General features: G+C 45.0%; 1 protein-coding gene across 1 annotated transcript; it reads left to right on the top strand.

The window, feature by feature from the left end:
- Window positions 1-1908: 1908 nt before the first annotated feature.
- LOC144108427 (ATP-dependent RNA helicase DHX30-like) lies at window positions 1909-20580 on the top strand. The gene is made up of 5 exons (XM_077641668.1): window positions 1909-2050; window positions 10154-10370; window positions 13032-13239; window positions 17823-18050; window positions 20566-20580. The coding sequence occupies exons 1-5, from the start codon at window positions 1960-1962 to the stop codon at window positions 20578-20580; spliced, it is 759 nt and encodes a 252-aa protein (XP_077497794.1). The 5' UTR covers window positions 1909-1959.
- Window positions 20581-21578: the final 998 nt, after the last annotated feature.

Consider the following 21578-nt stretch of genomic DNA (forward strand, 5'->3'; position numbering starts at 1 on the left):
CATCACAAAGCACAGCCAGCCAACGTGGTGTTTGGGCTTGTAAGGTGCATGGCTTCATTGAAATGTAATGTCTCCATAGACTATATAAATGCGTCATCTAATTTTTTTTCTTTTTGCCAGCACACCATCTCTGTGAGACATGTACGTTGACCGTGAAGTGACCGTGCAACCTTTCGTTCAATGGCAGCGCTCGGACCAAGAAGGAGGCAAAAGCACTGGCGGCCTCCCACCTTGTTGAGTATCTTGTCACGAGTGATCACATTGACCTCAACCTGAGCCCTAAAACATGCTCGGACCAGGAGCTGAGGAAGTGAATGAGGCAGCGCATGGCGCCCATGTCAGTGGCCGTGCTAGAGAGCTCTGTGCCTGCCATGCAAGATCTCGTCACACAGTTTGAGGCAAGGGCCGACAACCAGTGTCCGACTCTCTTTCTGCCGACTCATGTGTGCTGCTTTGGATGTAAAAGTTTTGCTCACGCCTTAACCCTTTTGTGCAAGTTCAGAAAATGTGGCTGATATGCATGCATGAGGACACAACGAGTGGATTCGTTGTGTCTTTATGGCCGTTTCTGCCGTGTGTTCTGAAGTTGTGTCGGTACTTTGAAGGAGTATAGACACCTAACTTTTGGGTGTGTTTTTTTGTTTTTAATGATGCATAAGGCATTATTATACATGAATTACCATGTGGTATTTTCCTACGACCGCTATTTTATTTTTGACCGAATTACTTTCTCGTGCTGTTTTGGTTTCGGTTTAAACAGCGGAATGGTAGCTGTGATGTCAAACTGTGGTTATAGGTCACGTGAGGCATGCAATATAATCACTGCTTCTACATTCGCTGTCATAACGGCTCTTGAGGAAGGATTGTTTCAGTGCTCTAGTGAATTAAAACGATGAAGCAGCGATTATATAGTCGTTTTTCCATGGCTCATATGACATATAATTGCACTTTGACGTTACAGCCATCGTCTGGCTGTTGAAATGAAAACAGAAACAGCGTGACAGAAAAGTTTGATTGTAAATTATTTGGCAGCCATAGACGAATACCACATGGTTATTCATGCATAGTAGTGTCTTCTGCTTCATTGTAGAGAAGAGAACATGCCATGAAAATTAGGTGTCTATACTCTCTTTAAGGGGGAAGGCAAAAAAATTTGGAGCAAAAAAAATTGCAAAAAAAAATCGATTTTCTAAAAATTTACTTTTCAAAATCTGCAGCTTTTTTGGTGTAGTCTGTGAATTTTGTAACCTTGAGAGTCAATATTTGAGCTGTAAAATGAGTATAAAACTTCGATCCATGCTCTCTCTGGGTAGATTTTCACACAAGAACAGGGCTTTTTCTACGACATGCTATTATCGTTCTACTGTAGTGATCGCCACCATCTTGGCCTCATTTGAAAGAGCTGCTTTTCATTTTTATTTTTTGTCATTGCTGCTCTTTTATGCTTACTGGATAAGGAAGAAAATGCCGTCGAATTGCTGTCATAACGTGCTATGCTATTCGCTAGTCGATGCAGGTTGCTGAAGGCTGCTGCAGGCGGCTTCGATAATTTGAAGCTGCTCAATTAGAATTTTCGATTAATTAGAAGTGAAATGTTGATCCCGTCATTTTTGCATGTATTCCTGTAGAAATATCACTCAATAATTCGATGTTAAACAGCCTAAAGTGTCATTTAATTAAAAGTTATATTTCAATCGATAATCATGACCGTCATTTTTGGTGCCATTGTGACTATCTTGAGGCTACTTTCTTAAAACGGCAAAATACACCACTGCCATTGTAAGTGCCTATAGCACCGCTCATCTCAAAGTGGTCAGATGAGGCTTGAAGTGAGCTGATATAGCTGATATGTCACAGTGCAATGGCAGGGCGACGGAGTCATTTTGGCCATTTGTTTGTCGCAGATGGTTCCATGTTTCGATTACAATTTGGACTTCACATGCAGCGGTTGTACCAGTCATGGCGACTCGTGGACCATATCGCATGCTGTACATGGCGACGAAAGTCGAGATTTTGAGAGAAGTGGAAAAGGAAGGAACCACCAAGCAAGGTATCGGGCGGAAGTATGGCATTAAGCCTAACACGCATTCTAACTTCATTAAGAATAAGCACTTAATACGGGACGCTTTTGAGCATGACATGTTTAAGATGTCACGTAAGTGAATGCGTTCAGGCTGCCATCCGGAGCTAGAGAAGGCTCTATTGGTATGTATTCAAGGAGCACGGAATAACAGCGGGGAGATTGTTGCGAAAGCCCAATCTCTCGGAGCAATGTTGGGGATCGACGACTTTGCTTCATCTGATGAATGGCTCACAGGCTTTAAAGACTGCCATGATCTGGCTTTCAAGAGCGTATTTGGAGAGAATGCGTTAGTATATCCTGAAACAATCTCGATGTGGAAGGACGAAAAGCTTCCGAGATTCTTGGCTGAGTACCAGCCGGAATATATCTTTAACGCAGATGAGTCTGCTCACTTTTATCGTCTTGTCCCCGAGAAGACTTACTTTCAAAAGGGATTAATGCGCCGGGGGCAAACGGAGCAAGGAGAGTGTTTCAGTGCTGTTCGTGCCGCCAACATGACTGGCACAGAACTATGTCGCCCGCTCGTGGTGAGGAAAGCTGCCAAGCCAAGATGTTTTAAAGGCGTGAAAATGCTTCCTGTTGACTACACATCAAACAAGAAGGCGTAGATGATGTCAGAAATTTCCAGATTGGCTGATGAAGCTGGTTTGGAAAGTTATGTCATTCATCCGGAAAGTGCTCTTTCTTGTAGACCAGTGCAATGCGCATGATCTTAAGTGCTATCCACCTTGCATACCTTCCTGCAAATACCGCATCTGTCCCGCAGCCTATGGACCAGGGCATAATCAAGAATGTTAATGTCCTTTAAAACAAGCGCCTTGAGTGAATGATTTTGTGCATGGACAACTCCTTGCTGTGAGTCGGTAGAGTGCTCTCTACTTCTTGCCGATTTTGACACCGATGTTGGCACCGATTTTGATGTCGCTTTTGGTGACGTCCGTTTCAAAGAATTTATAGCCATGGACAATGAAGTCGAAACATGCGACGCTCTTACGGACAGTGAAATTGTGCTGATTGTTCGGCCCAGCAAATCTGTTCATGACTGCGATCATGACGCACTGCATCTGACGGCTGCAGATGCAGCTGCGGGCCTTGTTGTTGTGAAGCGTTTTCCAGCAGACAGTAATCCAGCAGAAGTGTTTAGGCACATTTATAGTCTTCAAAACATGCTTTCTGCTGCAGGATTCAATAAGTAGAGAAAGATGACAGACTATTTCTCGTGAACGCTGGCAAGGTTTCATTGGAAATAAGGATGTTTTATGTGCTCTTGCTTAATTGGAATCTTGTTCAATTCAAAGCTTTTGCCGTCCCCGTGGACTTCGTGCTAAGCGGAGTCGACTGTACCCAATTGGCTGATGCCCCTTGCGTCATCTGCTGGAAACGTCTATTGAGCGCAAGCAACGGCCATCTTGTCAAAGTGCATTCGCTGGTGTGTCTCAACAATGTCAGCGCCAGCGCCGAAGTTCCGCACATCTCACAGGTACGAAAAAAAGGGGGAAAAATCGCTCATTAGCAATCTCAAGAAGACCGCTGTGTACATCTAGAGTATCTTGGATATGCCTTCGCCAGCATGTAACGAAGTGCCGATTGGGCTAGGCCTGATGGCAGCGCCAGCCGCAGATACGTTTTCGGACAGCGGTCGCGTTGATCATGATACCTCAATGCTACGGCTTTGTGAGATGGAAGAAATGGACAAGAAAGATTGGAAGAAACTTAGTGGATGGCATCAGCTGCAGCAACAGAGCACAAGATGGCATTCTTGATAGAACTGGAGATTTCACAACCTTCGTGTTTGGCGACACAACATTCTCCATTGTCGCTGGCGAACGAGATGGTTAACAAGAGTTCGTAGTCGGCGAACGAGATGCTGGCATCAGTGAAATGCAAAATGTGCGACGGTGACGTGACAATTGATAAATCCAGAAAGAGTATGGCCTTGCTGCCAAACTGATCCTGACATGTACGGACTGTGGCAACATTTCATGTTGATGAAACTTACCACGTATGAAGACCGACCAGACAGTGATCTCGTTTGGGGTGGACATACCCGCTGTGCGCGCAATGCACTTGACAGGATATCAGCATGCTGCGCTACATAAACATCTTGGCAGAAATATGTCGAGAAGTTGACATTCGCAATGGATCATGTGGCCCAAAAGTTGACTTCCTACTGTGCATGAGCAGTTTGGGAAGTTTACATGGAGTTGAATCTTGGGAATTCAGGCAACATCACTGTGTCATTTGATGGCTCACGGATGACCTGTAGACACTCATCACACATCAGCATCAGCACTGTGATTGAACTGTTCACTGGACTTGTTAACTTTGTTGTACTGAGAATTTTTGCGCCGCGTGCGAACGGGGCCCAAAAGAAGGTGACCCAACATACCCCGCCTGGAAACAGAGCCACACCTGCCAGAAAAACACAAACAAGAAGGCTGGCGAAAAGGACATTGAAGCTGCCGTAATCTTATTCCAGCGGTCTCTACAGCAGCACAACCTTCTTTATACCACAGTGCGGTCTTATGGTGGCAGTTTCATCTTCCCTGCTTTGAAAGAAGCGGAAGTGTATGGATACATTGGAGTCCAGAAGGCAGATTGCGTGAATCATGTGTAAAAATGCATGGGCACTGCTCTGCACAACGTGGTCGCCAAGCAGAAATGTCCTGCTGGAGAATGGCTTGGCGAGAGAGGCAAGCTCACGCAAGATTTGATCTCTAAATTGAGCTCCTATAATTCATGGGTGCTAATCTTACATATAGGTGATGTAGAGGCCACGCTCAAAGCTGTGATGGCCACCTACCATCATGTGATGTCCAACGACTCCACTCGCAGCCACACCCTCTGACCAACAGGCGGGGATTCTTGGTGCCGGCAGAATGCGGCAGAGGCCAGAGGTGAGGCTATGCCACGTCACTGGTACAATCTGCCTCTTCATGTTTGCGAGCCCTTACTTCCTATATATGAAAGGCTTTTGGACAGGAGGCTGCTTGAATTTTGCCAACGAGGCAACACCCAAAACAACAACAGTTTGTGTTCGATGATATGGGCACTTGCCCAAAATGAACAACATTCCTCTCTCTTCACTGTGTCTGTGGCTGAAGCCATGATGAAATCCAATGTGGGGAGTGAAAGGACTGCTACATGTATATTGCAAGAGCTCAGCCTAACTCCTAGCCCCAAGACAAACGCGCACGCAGGAGAAGGATAACCAAAGACGAACTGAATCTTTACAGAAATGCAAATGTGTAGAAAATCTGCAGTGCACACTGAAAAAGCACCATTTCAATGCTTCTGGTCAGACTGATTACATTCCAGGAGGCTATTAGGCATCTGCTAATGCAAGTATGTAAATAAAAGCGAAATAGAGTCGGCGACAGATTTTTCGGACCCCTTAGGGACCGCGAAAATGACCGAAAATTCAGGCAATCCAGAAAATCAAATTTTACCAAAAAAATCACAAACTTCTTGCCAATATGCCGGAGGAAGGGATCAGTTGTATTGCACACATTCTAAAGCTCCTCATGACAAAATTTGGCTGCGCGGCATATCAAAAGATGATGGGCGGCGGTCGCTTTCACGAGCTCAGCCTGGGTGTGCTGCCTTTGGCATATCACCGATGAACGCACGGATTGGGACAAAGTCTATAGACAGGAGAGCGAACGCGCCACCACAGGAACTGCGCTGCACCCGCAGTGCGATGGTCCCGGGACAACAACGCGAAGATGGCGAAACAATAAGAACTGAGAAATGGCTGGAGCAAGTGCTCTATCGGCGTTGGCCTTCGTCATTAAGCCTAGCGACTACAGCCAAAATCAACATCGTATCCGGTGGTGTGCACTCTGCGGTGGCTTGCTTATAATGAGAGGCATCTTGCCTGTCATCGAAACGCCAGCTGTTTACTGTTTTACAATAGAAGACTCAGGGTTGCGGTGCGTTTTGCCGTGGATATGCTTGCCTCGCTTTGAAATGCACCACCATCTCCTCCCACGCTCGCCGTTTCCATGAAGCCGTATGCCTCCCACGCGCTTCGCTGCTACCTCTTCTCGTAATCGAGACGAAAGACTTGGCACAGATGAGTTCTGCGAACTTTGACTGCTGTTCAAGTTCGTGCGGCGGAAGTCATTCAAGAACAGTACGAATTCGAAACCACGCGGGCGCAGTGTGCCGACTCGCGCAGAAGTCCAGCATCTCAAGCTAAGAGGCTCCCTTTAAGCATGACTAACGTTTTGTTTGATCAAGCTTTCGATCTCTCCTGCAGTTTGAATGAATGAGATTCCAGTGTACACATTACCGTAAAAACCTGCATATAATACAAACCCGAATATCATGCGAGGTGAAGTTTTAGAGACGCGAAATGAAAAGAAAGTTTTACCCGCGCGTAATACGAGTGACATAAGCTCAGAGATGCCATTTATTCAAATCGCATCCCGCGCTTCAATCACTTTCATCTTCAGCAGCGCTTTCTTCAGACATTTCTTTGTCCGACAAATCATCCCAAATGTACTCATCTTCCGTGCCATCGAGGGCGTTCGAGATGCCGCACTTCTTAAAAGAACGACGTACAAGATCTGGGATGGCCTCCCATGCATCCACAATACATTTTCACAGCTTTGCCGCGTTCCGCTGCACTCGAAAAGGGCTTCTTTCTGTCGTTGCCATCCACAAATGCTTCCCTCAGTGACACCAAACTGCCTCTCGGCTGCACTGTTGCCAATGTTCTCCGCAGCTAAAACCACTTCACTTGAAAGCAGCCGAGTACTGTTTTCGAGACCCTGACATCTTGCTCCCAAAAAGAAACATCCACTTGACGAAGTGTGGCTTACATGCGAGCATGTGCATTGTCAACAGGCACACGGCACACCACGACCCCCCGGCACACCCAATGGATCAGCAACAAAAAACGACATCGTGATGTCGTTTGTCGAGAGTAATGTAGCCAAGCCATAGCCACGTACCAACAGCAAAGCCAAGCCGTAGCCACGCCGCAATAACGAAATCAAAACTTCAAAAATTTTTGTTTGGATCCGCAAATAGTACGAGGCAGAATTTTAGGATGCTAATTATGGGAATTAAACCTCATATTACATGCGGGTTTTTATGGTGTATGGCAGCTTGGATCTCTGGATAACAGGTGGTATATAAGTGCGCCTGGCTTCTTTTGTCGTCATTAAAGTTGAAAGTTGTGCTTCTTTTCTGTTGTCTCCTTTCTCCTGTGAACGTCTTTTATTAGCGCACAGCCTCCAGAAATGAATATGTACCAACTAGCCCGTCAGAAAGTCTTGCTTGGATATTTCTGCCGAGTGCTAATGAGGTCCGAAAAATTGAGCGGTCAGTTGCGGTGCGTCCGAAATTTTAAGTGCTCTTGTACATTGGCTCTATGGGCCATGTCACGGTGCCGCGAAAAAGTCTGAATAGTCAAGCCTGTCCCAAAAATCAGGCGTCCGAATTTTCGATTATTTTGCCAGAAATGGCACTTTGTTTTTCTCAAAATGAATTCCTAACTAGCATATCTGAGCATCTATGGCAGATAGGACCATAATTCTTTTAGCATGCAGTAGGTGTGCAGACCACGCGATGTTGGGAGCAGAATTTTTAATTAAGATTCAGAAATTTTTTTTAATTTGCTGTAATTGATTACACTTTAGGCACTATTTGTACCTTGAGTTTCAATGTCTTTTAAAACCGCCTATGATGATAAGATAAAACTGTTTCCAGCATTGCATCTTCTTTTTTTTCTAGAGTGTAACCAAGCACTATTTGTGACCCTTTATGGTGTGCATTTTCTTTTCATTGTTCCTGTTAATGGTAGGGTGTTAATTAAACGTATTTTAAGAGCTAATCTACCTATCATAAAAGCAGTCATATTTTTTAATCAGCACAAGAGACTAGTCAAGGGTGTGCATTTTGATTAATTTAGGTGCAGAAACTAAAAATTTCCTTAAACGTAAAATGCGGCACCATTTAGCCTCCATTCAACTTTTCTCAGGGAAAGCTTGCTGGCTGCTATAGTTCTAAGAAAGAAGAAAACCGTTTTTGAAAACTTTGTGGGAAGTCTGGAATTCTTAAGCATGATGTGTACTGTGAAATGCCACTTAAAGAAACCTCAGGGTGCTTTAAGGAATTGTTTGCTTAAAGGACAGCTGGCTCACCTGAATTGAACATTGAGTGCTTTATGAACCGGAGTAAAATGTCAAGCCCCAAGCAGTTCTTCAGTGTTCTGTATTTCATTGAACTGAACCATGTGTTTGAATTTGTTTAACTAAAACTCGTTTGGATTAATGGTGCTTGACAAAGCGTATTCAAAAGCCAATTTGTTTGGGAAGTTTGTTCAAGTTATATTTTTGCAGCATTTGTCGGGCAAACAACAGCAGACTCCTATGCTTCCTTTCAAGCCCACATGCTTGAGAAATCAGGGTCCTTTTCCCCAATCTGTCTTCATCTACTAGCTTATGCAGCCAGCTGTAGTTTGCATGCTTCTATTTTTTCTCCCCTCTGATAACTAGTCTGGCTGCAGCAATACCTTTGTAAGGAGGGCCCATGAAGTTCTTTTGTACTTTTGGTTGCGAGTCTTCATGCTATGCTTCCAGTGCTTGGTGTTATCCTTGTCATGCTGGGCATTTGTTTTTGTTTTTAATGATGCATTTTTGAAGCCAGCAGGAGGTATCAAGGGTGCCTGAAGTTTAGAGTGACCTTAAGCTTCTTGATACGCAAAGGCAGGCCGGTGGGCTGTCACATGTCTATGTTACTGTGTAAATGGTACAACAAGTGGACTTTGTTGTATGGCACAGCACTTATGATGCTTTTCAGCTCAATTGCACTGTTGACTAACAGGAAGGGCTACGCAAGGTAAATTGGGAAGCGTGGATAATTGTCAGGAAGGATTAGGAGACAATGTCGTCCCGTGGGGCTCTAAACTGGGTTACCGTGCTGACAGCAAGGTTTGGTGTGTGCTCCTAGATGCTTCCAGAAGTAACTTTCCATTATTCAAATATCTCCTGTAAGTGACGTTTATTTCAGATAGTTTATCTGAGGCACTGGTTTTTATTATACTATCACAGCAATTTCACAGGACCCTGCCTTGTCCGTGCTTGTTTTGGCTAGCTACTGTCATGGTGAACCTTGTCTAAGGGCTCCATTCTGGCCCGTTACAATGAGCTTGTTGCAGCATACACAACTGAGTAGACAGAGTCATGTACATAGCTTCCGTGCATATTCATGTCTTCCTTCAAGGTAGAGGAAGCCTACTTCTTAGGGGCCTCTTCCAGTGGTCGCACACATAAATTTAAAATGTTGTAAAGTCTTATGATCCTAAGCTTTTAGTTGTCACCATCAGCAATGTCGTCATCGTCATCGGCAACAACCCAATCACATCCACTGCACTACAAAGCCCTTTCCCAGCTGCTCCACAATTAGAGTTGTCCTGTTCCACCTGTGGCCGCCCTATCCTGGTCTTCTGGATAAGGTGGATAGACAGTGCTGCTGCCCCTGGCGGCATTTTCTTCCGGGTGGCATTTTCTTTTGCTTCGGATCCGCTGTGTTATATATCCTACACTCATACCTCAGCCCTTCAAGACAAAGACGAGAAAATGGCTAAAACTGAAGCAGTGCATATTTGTGTCACAAAAGTACTGCATGCTGCACTATGCAAATAACTGTGCAGCATGTCAAAATAGGGGTGAAGTGCAATCAATTATTGGTTTCTGTGCATTATCTAGTAGTGAATGGTGTATTGGTACTGTGTAACAATAAGTTCACATTAATGGCAAATCTGTGCATAGTTTGTTCACTTGAAAATACTGAAATTCTGGGCTGCTACACGTTACAGATATTTAACATAGTCTAGCAACTCTGCAATCGTGCAACCAGAATTGCATTTTGTGCTGATAAAAGAAAGGCTGCGACAAAGTTGGTCATGGATCCTTTAGTGATTTAATCGTACCATGTGGTCTTTTATGCTCATAATTCATGTGTAACCATTCTTTTCTCTCCAAGTCGTTAATTTATTTGTGAAAGATCACTTTTTCTTCTTTTCCTCGGTCGGTCGGTAAAATGCAGTGCACCTTCCAGATGATGCGAGAGAAGAAGACTGCAGCGTAGAGACCGAAGCCACTCGCGCAAGTTCACACCATGTCGTGTATGACATCATGACCGGACGGCTGCTCATTGTTTCCAGCGAGTTTCAGCCCCAAAGAGACAGGGAGCTTTTGGCCAGGCTTGAGGGGGCCTCCCATTACTTGTCCACGATGCAGCAGGCCAAACAGGCTCTCCCCATATTCCCGCAGAGGTGAGAAACCTGGCGCTTCGTGGTGATTATCTGTTGCGCCCTTATTTGTGCCGCATGAAAGGACATTGAGGACAGATTGAAGTACATTGAACTTGCGGTAATTCGAACTTTCGGTGAATTCAGATAACTTTGGAAGTTTTGGTTGACTGGCTATATTTTCAATGCATTTTAAAGCCACTTAATTCGTACTGCACATTCTTTTAAATTCGCTGAATTCAAACTTCTTGGCTTGTTCCAACTCTCCCAGCACGCGAAAAAGCAATGGCCGAGGTCAGGTACATTAGGTCTGTGTCATTCCACGCCAAAAGTTCCAGACATTGCACTTGACCATCTTTCAATTTGTTCAAAAAAATTGATGGAGACATCCTAATGTGTGTAATCAAAGCCTAAAATATTTTTGCCGGAAAAAATTTATTTATGAGGTGAGGGCAGTTTGAATATTTAGAAAAGGCGAGCAACCAGGCACTGCTAAATAATTATTAAAAAATTCAAATTTTAGAGAATGCTTCACAATTTTTTATTGATATTTGCACAATTCTGGTTTTCGATAAAATTTGGATTGTGCAGCTTTATATGGCAGAAATATATTTAAAAAATCGAAAAGATGCATGAAACTCTACCATTTCTGTCATTTTTTTATTTGTCAACTTGCTCATGGAAATTCGGAAATAGCCGTTTAGATTGTCTAGATGTCTAGTACCTAAACAAATGTTGCAGGTGATGGAACTGCGTACATCGAAAGTAAAAGAAATACTGAAGTTGAAAAAGTGTTTTGAGGCAAAAACACTTGTTAATTTCACCGTGAGGTGGTCTAAGTAAAAATATAAGCAATAGCGGGTTACGTATTACAGTTTATTGGGTTTCATTTCTTAAATTTTTATAGAGTTAATTTTTGTTTGAAGCGAAAAAAGAATTTTTGAAGTTGAGCTCTCGTGCCACAAGTTGCATCGTCTCGTAACTCCTCTTAAAGGAGTATAGACACCTAATTTTGTTAGCATATTTCCTTCTCTACAATGATGTAGAAGACACTACTATGCATGAATAACCATGTGGCGCTCATCTACGACTACTAAATAATTTATAATCGAATTTTTTCTGTCGAGCTGTTTCGGTATCTGTTTCAACAACCGAATGATGGCTGTGACGTCAGAGTACTATTGTGTCATGTGAGGCATGGAAAACATCCATATAATCGCTGCTTTATCGTTTTAATTTACTGCTGTGTTGATGCCAGCCTTCCTCAAGATTCTGAATGACAATGAATGTGGAAACAGCGAATATATGGGTGTTTCCCATCTCTCACGTGACCTGTAAGTACACTTTGACGCCACAGTGCTCATTCGGCTGTTGAAACCAAAATCGAAACAGCACGAGAAAGCCAAAAAAAGCACAGAAGTGCCTTCAAAAAACGTTTTTGTAAGCGGAGGTAGCAAAAAACTGGCTGAAACCCTTGGAAAATACCAGTTTTCTCAAAAATTTTTTCTTGACCCTGACTGCCCTGTTTGCAGAAAGCATAGCATGAAAATAGCTTCTTTGGATTTTCATGTAGTATGTTGCATTGTGTTCCTTGTTAAATTTTTTATACTGACCTGAAAGACGCGGGTTTGATCCCGGCCGCGGCGGACGAATTTCGATGGAGGCGAAAGTGAAGAGGGTTGTGTACTGTTCGAAGTCGGTGCATGTTAAAGAACCCCAGGTGGTCGAAAGTTCCGGAGCCCTTCACTACAGCGTCCCTCATAGCCTGAAGCACTTTGGGACGTTAAACTCCCAAAAGCCATAAAACAGTGACATTCCTACATTTATAAATTACTCCATTTTTTCACTCTGCCACTCTTTTGGCATGGTGATAATGAGTGCATTATGGAAGCAGGGATAGAACTTTTCGTGTAGAAAAAATCAGCCTACTGAAGCTATTTGGAGAGCGTCACTGTATAACATATCCTTGTGTAACACTTGAGGGTGACTGCAGGCTCCTACCATGTTTCGTTGTCATGCCAGGCTTACTGCAAGTTTGGCATCTCAATGAAGCACATAAAAATTTATATTGTCAAAACTACTGATGATATATGAGGGAAAATTTGTATTTATTCATTTAGTGCACTTTCCAAAAAGCGTGCCAGATTTCACTCCTCTTGGTCGAAAATTAAAAATTTAAGTCCTGAAACCTGCCTCCGCTCTTACATCAGAGTTGTTTGCTTCTGCTTCTGAATGTTTCAGTGCAGATCGTAAATGTTCATGGCACAAGCTTTGTAATCATTTCAAAAGCACTACAAGTTTGAGACACTCACAATGAGGCAGACATGGGTGAGACTTCTAACTCATTTATTCAGTAAAACCCACACGTAAAACCGCATGTAGGTTTTTTCGAGCGTTCATCCTGATGATGGTAGCACCTAATTTTCTTCTGGTATTTTTTTTATAATACTGTGTGCTAACATGGAAGAAGGTTCAAGAGTTGCTGGTACCGTTGTGTTCTTTGTATCGTTGCCAATGGCCGTGGCTAAACCATGGGCATAGCGTTGGGAATCGGCCTCGGTTGAAGGGGGAGGGAGTGGTCGTGAAGTTGGTAATGGTACACGTAATGGTACAGGCATTGCTGATAAATGCCACTATATTGGGAATGTTACATTCCGGAATTTAACATTCATGCTTGTACTGCAGGCAGAACATTGTTCACATGGAGCGCTATCGAGTGGTGGTGGTCTATGGCGAGACCGGCTCGGGAAAGATGATGCAAGGGCCCCAGTTCATCTTTGAGGAGTTCATCTGCAGAGGTGAGGGCTCTGCCTGCAACGTAGTCGTCACCCAGCCGCGGAGGACGGCAGCCATCAGCATAGCAAAGCAGGTGGCACAGGAGCAAGGCAAAGAGGTTGGTGGTTTTTCGTTTACTGGCATCGTACAATGCTGTCATAGTGCAACACAAAGACGACAAACTGGAAGACTGCATGAGTGCTCGTCCAGTCTTCTAGTGTATCGTCTTTGTTGTCTTGCGCTATAATGTATATGCATAAGCAACTAGCCTAACACTCCATTATTTTAAGGTACACTGCTGATAAGTGCCGACACAGAAATTTTCAAAAGCGACTTTGACGGAATCTAAGTGAGCTTTTGAGGTAAACTTTAGGTCTGTTCATTTTTGGGGTGCTTTCAGGGCTGCACTGGAAAAGAGCCTGAAGGGTGGCCCTGCAGAAGTGACATCAACTTGCTGGCCTCGGCTGTGGAATTTTGGGGCCTTAAACCAGGGGTCCTCAAACTGGGTTTCAGGGAACCGATTTGTTCTTTGCTTTTTGTGTTGCCGGAGAACCTAAGCCCTTGCATGTTTCAATCCACCACCCCTCTTTTTTAGCTTGTGCTTAGCTTATGATGGCCTTGATTGCTTATGTACCGTAAAACCCAACAAACTCAAACCCTTTTATTTAGCTGCTTTGTGTTGCATCTTTTCATGCTGCAATTCATTATCCTGGTAAGTGTGTCCACATATGTGGATGCAATCTGAACACTGTAAATCTCACCTGTGCAGTATAAGCTCATTACTGCATTTACACGATTGTATGTCAATTCGAATATAAGTCGACCCCTCCCCCATGTCACATCATGAAAAAAAATGTGTGCCCATGGCCACATTCCACAACACAAATGGATTTGTTACTGGACTACTCGTTCACACTTGTGCTATCGTCCTCACTAGTGCTGCCATTGTCATTGCTGCTGCGGTCCCACAGCACGTCATTCTACCATCGTCGTCCCGTGTGAAAACCCGCACTTCACAAACAACTGTGCAACAACATCGCAGGGAACAGCTGAAAATTTCAATTCGCTGCAGCCACACCTGCATCACCCGTCCCAAAACTTGTGGCCTCGCATGCAGTTCGTTTCTTCGACGCAAAGAATGACAGCCATCTTGAACATGGCCATGGACAAGTGCTGGACGCTTCCTGGATGTGCACCACTAACGACTATTGACGGAGAACAACAGTAAAAACTAGTAAAACGTGACTGCCAGTCAAGTCAAATGCATCAAACACAGCCAGCCCTACCAGCCCATGGTGTCACCAACTCCTCTGTCTCTTCCACTCTTCACCCCACTCGTAACAGCGTCGTGCGAGCCGCGGCAGAGCTAGTAGTGGCGACTGCGATTGTGAGATGGTTCTCCATGTTTATGAATTCGAGTAACGGGGGTCTACTTCAACATTTCGTAGGTGATTTCACCTAAATTTATTTCTTATCTTCATTTTCTTTTCGCATTGCACTTTCGAATCTGTGCGAAAGCGTCAAGTAGTGAAAAACTGACAGTGTAACAAAAAATTGCAGACTTTTCTCAATTTCATTGTATAACACGTACTGGCACCACTTAAAATCTTTTGACGGGGCTAAATTATGCAATAAAATTTCATATAAGCTGAAAAGAACATCCAATTTTGTGTCCTCACTAAAAGGATATGCGAACATTTTGTTCCATTTCTACAAATTTGTGTGTGTCGCTAAAAAAAAAATTTTTTAGTAGTGGATCAGATTTTTAGTTGGCTTGTGCAAATAGTGCTTTTTTCGTTCGAAGTAAATTCAAAGCAAATATTAATTATTCTCTAATAATTTCGAAGTGAATACTAAAAAAAGGCCGAGGGCTAAGGTCTGGGATTTATTCAAGGAAAGTAAACAACTTGATTATTTACGAAAGTCTACAAATTTTCGTGCAAAAACACTGGCTGTTCCACATGCTGGTGTTCTAGGTGCTCACTTCTGCAGCTTACAATGGCTCCTGCAGTCAAAAAAAGTCTTTCACTTCTTGTCTGGGTGGCTGGTATCGGAAGGTACCTACGGGCAGCTGCAACCAGGGTTGGGTAAAGTTGGCTGCCCTTGCTTTTCCACCACACAAGGGGGTCTTGGAACCGGGAAAGAAGGAGGCCTTCAAGTGCCCAGCAACCTCATCCGAGATTGTACGGCTTGACTGATGATGTGCATGCAAGCTGAAGTGTGTAAAAGCACTCCACATAGATCCCCCGTGATTGGTCTGCAGAGCAGGTGCTGTTCTCGCTTGTTGCTGTACCATGTTGATCAACTGGCACAGTCTCTTCTGCTGCCGTTGTGAGTAGAGTGAACGCCCATTACTTTGCGGGTCGTTCAGCATAACAGACATCTTTTTATCTAGGATTGACGAACATTGACAATGCATGAAGGCATGACATCTTGATATCAGGTAACCTCGCCTTGATGCTACGCAAAGGCTTGAGGCAAGCAATGCTGCCTCACCACCTTTGGAAACATGTTCAGCTAGAACCACCTTGGTACACTGCAACATGGGAATGACTTGTGACAGCGTGTGATATCTGACCCCTGACAGTTCAGTTGTGGCATGGTCAAGTGGCTTCAAGATGTGCACTGCTGCATTCATAAGCTTCCACTCACTTGCGTTCAAGTTTGGAACTGCATCAGATTCTGAAAGTTCTACAGTGATGACTGTACGGAGCTTCACGAGTCTGGCCATCATGGCATGCTCACTGTTCCATCGTGTCGGGACGTCTTGTATAACCTCGAGAGGGTCCAGCTGCATGTTTCTCTGAATTTCCTGAAGCCGTCCTCGGACCTTGGGACTTCGTTTGTATCTAGCCACAATTGCTCTGGCCTTAGCACAGAACTGCAAAAACCCCGACACTTCTCTTTTGGCATCACTGACACACAACTGAAGGGTGTGTCCAAAACACTGCACACCACTCCAGGATGGCCGCGCTACTGCAGAAGTAAAGTTCCTTTCATAATCTGTAACGACGAAGATTGGCACAATATCGTGGGCCGGAAGTTCCGACTCCTCGATGACACCTGTGCTAAATAGCTCCAGGTTTTCTGCAGTGTGAGAGTTCGTCATCTCTATGCAAGCCAATGCATGCATGTGTTGCATGAAGTCCCTGTCCATGACGTGACAAGTTACACAAACGTAGCTGTCATTTGCCCACGATGTCCAGCCATCAGCTGTGATTGAAAGTGACTCCACTCCGCTTACAAAAATGTCCCCGAGCTTCTTTTTCACCTTCTCTTTGCTTGATGCGTAGAAGTCAGGATTAATCGCTCTCGAGAACATTGTCTGAGATGGCACGCCATAATCCGGCATTGCGAACTTCATCATGTCGAGGAAACCCAGTTCTTCGACAATGTTGTAGGGGTGCATACCATGAGCTACGAAGCGAGCTATCATTTTCGTCATCTGTTGGGCTTTTGGGGCCAACGCCTTCATTTTCGGCTTGAAACAGCTGGCTTTGGATGGTTGTTGACCACTTGCCTTGCTTGCCCCCCTGAGCTTTGAAGGCCTTCGTGTGCGTCCCACTTCTCTTGGTAGTCCTTGTGCAAGTCCGGGTGCCTCTTTAAATGCGTTGCTAGGGTTGTTGTCATACTTGTCGTGGTCTTCAGGACTGCCTTGCATTTAAAACATCGAGCTTCGGTTGCCGGTGGAATCTTTACAAAAAGGTCCAAATCGGATTGCTGGCCGCATGCAAGTCCCACATGGTGCTTTCTGAAGTGGTCCAATGCCGCCGCGGCAGAGACAGAGTCGCCCACTAAATGTAATCGACCACACCACCACATGCCGCCACACTGACAAGATGCGTTTTTGGTATGCCTTTGTTCTGAGCTTTGCTGGCTTGGTTTGGATTGGATTGGGAAAAGTATTACTGTATTAAAAACCGAAACTTCCGAAAATGCCTTCTCCCTGCCGCATGCGGCTATTTGTTTGAGACGAATAGTTCGAAATTTCTGAATAACAAAAGTCGAATCAAAGCGAATATCGAATATCGCATTATTCGTTAAACTATCCGAAAATATTGAATATTCGCACAAGCCTAATTTTTAGTAATGAAACAGAATTTTTGTGACATCAGGCACATTAAAGAACCTCAGGTGGTCTAAGTTAATTCGGAGCCTTCCACTTTGGTATCCCTCACAGCTTAGGTGTCATCATGACATTAAACCCCACATCTTATCTTTTTTTTGCTTATCCAAATGTTTAGTAAAAGTGTGAAAGTTATGCACTGGATCTGTCACCAGCCGTGACAGCCCAGCTATGGATCAAGATAATTATTCAACATTTTCTGTGCAGTTTATGTCAAATAAAATTTTTATTTATTGAAGCTGTTTGTGAAATCGGCAATGGCGACTTTGTCTCCTGACTTCATGGTGTCACATATCCTTCAAGTGCTCCTCTGCGGTAGCTCAGTGGTTATGGCGCTCGGCTGTTGACCTGAAACGTGCGGGTGTGAAGGCAGCCGCGGTGGCCGCATTTCGATGGAGGCAAAATTCTAGAGGCCTGTGTACTGTTCTATATCAGTGCGCGTTAAAGAATCCCAGGTGGCCGAAATTGTATTCCAGAGCCCTCAACCATGGCGTCCCTCATAGCCTGAGTCACTTTGGGACGTTAAACCCAGTAAAGCCATCCCCTACAAGTGCAGTGCGTTTATTGCCTTGCAGCTGGGCGAGACGGTGGGCTTCCAAGTGTGGATTTCCAAACAGCTGTTGTTGAGCCACGGGGGCTTGCTCTTCTGCACTGTGGGCATCCTCCTGGAGCACCTCAAGGGCAGTCCAAAGCTGCGCGGCATCTCGCACGTCATTGTGGATGAGGTGCATGAAAGGGGCATCTGCACCGACTTCCTGCTGGTGCTCCTCCAGGGTGTGCTGAAACTGAACCGCAACCTTAAAGTGGGTGTCTCTTCACTCGTTTATTTCCTACAGCCTGAATACTGTCAAGCCCTTGTGTGTGGGGTCCGATCTCCACAGATGTGGATGCACTTAAGTGGGCCTCTTCAGTTATCCACCTCTGGCTGCCCACAGGCTGCCTGCAGGCTGTCAGAGTGCGCAGCCAGGCGCTTGATTTTCTTGGGCTGCTCCGTGCACTTCTGGTGGCTGCCCAGAACGCGTTTGTTTTATTGCGAAGCAATACTACTTCAGGTCGCACTTCAGCCCGTTCCGTGGCGAGGCGGTGGTAGGCACCATTGACCTTTAGCGTGACCTCGCTGCGTGACGTCATACCATGTGACCTAGAGTGACGTCACAACAGCTGTGTAAAAACGGGGCCCCATCTCACGCCGTCGCAAGGCGAGGCGGTAGCCACCAACGGCGGCCTAACTCCCGCTCCTCTCACCAGGGGCGCTGCGGTCAGAGTGACGTCACACCAGCTGTATAAAACAGCTCCGCTCCTCTCGCCAAGGCAGTCATACAGCCAGATGTTACGATGGTGCCTACGAACAAGGCAGCTCGGCAGAATGCAAAGAGGAAGCATCAGCGAGCTACGGAGACGGAAGAAGAACGACTTTCTAAGCGGCGTGCCCAGTATGCAGCTCGGCGACAACGTGCAACCTCCTCTGTGGAAACAGCAGAAGCAAAGGAAAAAATATGAGTTTGCCCGACAGTGAGTCTCCTTCTACTAGTTCAGGACGCTGGAACGCGACTAAACAGCAGAGGCGTGTCCAAGAAACCCCGAAACAGGGGCAGCAGTGGCTCGAGAAGGAACGTGCGTTTCGAGAGAAGGAAAATGAAAAGCGAAGAAAACAGTGTGTAGAAGAAACACCCCAGCAGAGACAAGAGCGTTCGAAGAAAAGACAGGAGAAATCTCTCACCAAGGCTGGCCCGACTCAACCCGAAGGACACATTGCAGAAGAACGACGTGAAGAACATGCGAGAAGAGTAAAGGAGTTTGAGATGGCAACGCGTGAATTCAACAGACGCTTTACTAACAACCCGTTCGGCTATGCGTGTACAGTGTGTGACCGGTTGTGGCATAGGGACAAACTTACGCCGATCCGTCAAAGACGCCGCCCAACCCCATAAAGCGGTCTACTCGAACCATGTTCAACAAAAACAATAAAAACGCGTTTTGCTACCTGGATGAGGTCTCTATAGGCGACGCGTACGAGCGCGTACCGCGCTAGAAGAACGACATTGTAAGACGCAAGATGGGTCTACCACCGGACCCCGGGGCAACCAGCGACACGCCGGACACGCAGATGCACAAGTGGGGCAAACTTAAGATGACTGATGAACGATGGGGGTGTTATGCAGACAACTTGGCCATCTACAACGTGGCCGAAACATACAAGCTACCGCTAATGCATCGTAAAGACGACGAGGAGACGTACAACAAATTGTATCGCATTTTGGACGGGGACAATAACCCCAACATTTATTACGGTGTAACGCTACCATACTTTAATGAACGCTACTGCAAGCACCGAGTGGGCATATCTTATGACGCGGAGAAAATGGAATGGTACCGCACCGTCGGCCAATCGATACTGGAAGATTTTGTAATGGGCACGCAAATCGATACTGGAAGATTTTGTAATGGGCACGCTGGTGAGGGAAATGTTTGTCGGCATACACGGATTCGACGGAGGACTTCCTCTTAGATTATTCACTGTAAGCCGTAACACTAGCATAACCCAAGACTACCACCAGCCATACTACCAGCTGATCCGAGAATAACACACTATTGCTTCGCAATCACCAGGCTTAACCAAGCTAAGCCTTGGCCGTTTTTTTTCTGGGTTTTGGGCTGCCACCGGGCAGCCACACTTACCAGCTGATCCGAGAATAACACACTATTGCTTCGCAATCACCAGGCTTAACCAAGCTAAGCCACGGCCGTTTTTTTCTGGGTTTTGGGCTGCCACCGGGCAGCCACACTCGCCAGGACGACTTTGTGCTGGCAGCGCTTAGGCAACTAGCAGATTACGGAGAGGTGGTATGTTAGCGGTAAGTGTGCATGGCCCTATTTATTTGGAATAGAAAGACTGCGGTTCTTTGTGTGATGTTTTGCAGAATGCAGGCGCTTGTTTCGGCTGGAACACGGTGCAATATCATTTGTGTCGGGTTCAGTGGCAACTTTTGCAGTAGTTCTCACTGTTAATCTAGAGGTTTTGCATACATGTGGGACTTTACACATAAACGAGGTCACTAAGTCTACAAAGGAAGCTCATCCTCTCCAACCTCACCTCCTGTCCGGCTTCTCCCTTCACATTTGTGGGCAGGTTGTGTCACTGGCTTTTCTTCCTTCTTTTTTTTTTTTGCTGCCTTGAAAAACAGTGGTTTGAAAAACAGTGTTTTTCTCCAAGGAAGTTTGAAGCAAAATGGAAACTGTTTCCCTAAGCGTTATTCTTGTCAGTTTCTGTTCGCTTTCACTGAGAATAAGTTTCTGTGGCATGTGCAAACCTTGCAGCACTCGGAGACATAATATTTTGGATCCATTTTGCGAGTATAAAGCAACTAGGTTCAAACTGGATGCCCAGCCGGTCAGAAAGACAGTGCCCAATCTGGATTACTGCGGCCAAAAATCGCCACTACGTTGTGACACCATCGGCTCGAAATGTGCATATCTGATCTCTTTGGGCATTCAGGCGTCACAGTCTCTTTTATTTTGCTAACAGAGGATGAAGACCTCATGCTTGATTTACGTTGCAGGGCACCGTTAAATCTGGAAAACTTTGCCTAGAAGCATCTCGAGCCAGGTGTACCAGTTGAATGCGGAAAATCGTTTTTAAAAGGGGCACCTCTCTTAGACACATTTTTCTTTTAATTTATGGACAGATTTACACCAAATTTTTACTGTCCATGCATTTTCATGTGCTGATTCCGAAATTGCAATTGTTTTTCTCCTGCAGCAGTCACTTGTACATAGATCAAGGAAAGCATGTCTTTCTTTGGTGGAAGCTTGGTTAACAAACATGAGATTTTACGAAGAACATTTCTATTTATAAATAATCTAAGGTCATTAGGAGTGCAGTAAGGCATATTTGAGCATCCTAGGACGATTTGGAAGAAAGTTTCAACTGGTCAAACTTGAAGAAAGCTCGTTTTGGGGGCTGGTGAAAATTATATATTTTGAGCATTTTCTTGATGATCTAGTGGTCTAAAGTTAGTATTACTGCAGAGCATGTGCATTTATCTTTCTTTCACAAATAGAATTATAGTAATAGCTGTTATAGAACTGGAGATATTCCTCCTCTAAAATTCTGATTGTGTCAGAAAGGCAGTTGTGAGAAATTGGGGAAAGACATTTTTGGCATATTTTTGTGCCACCAAGGCCAACTAAAAATCACTGAAATGAGCTCTGGCTGTTTCTGGGGTGGGCGTACCACCATTTCTGCTCGACATAATAGTGCTTGCAACAAGGAAATTGCCGGAGAAGAAATGGCATGATCTGGAGGCTGGTACCAGAGATGAATGCCTTTG

The sequence above is a fragment of the Amblyomma americanum genome, chromosome 10 (genome assembly GCF_052857255.1).
Source record: "Amblyomma americanum isolate KBUSLIRL-KWMA chromosome 10, ASM5285725v1, whole genome shotgun sequence".
Classification (NCBI taxonomy): Eukaryota; Metazoa; Arthropoda; class Arachnida; order Ixodida; family Ixodidae; genus Amblyomma; species Amblyomma americanum.

What these genes read in the sequence shown, in the direction of transcription:
- LOC144108427 (XM_077641668.1), top strand. Translation starts at nt 1,960, where the DNA reads ATGGCGACTCGTGGACCATATCGCATGCTGTACATGGCGACGAAAGTC. An exon ending in GGAAGGAACCACCAAGCAAG is followed by an intron (nt 2,051 to 10,153) that starts GTATCGGGCGGA and finishes TGCACCTTCCAG; the next exon opens with ATGATGCGAGAGAAGAAGAC. An exon ending in CACAGGAGCAAGGCAAAGAG is followed by an intron (nt 13,240 to 17,822) that starts GTTGGTGGTTTT and finishes ATTGCCTTGCAG; the next exon opens with CTGGGCGAGACGGTGGGCTT.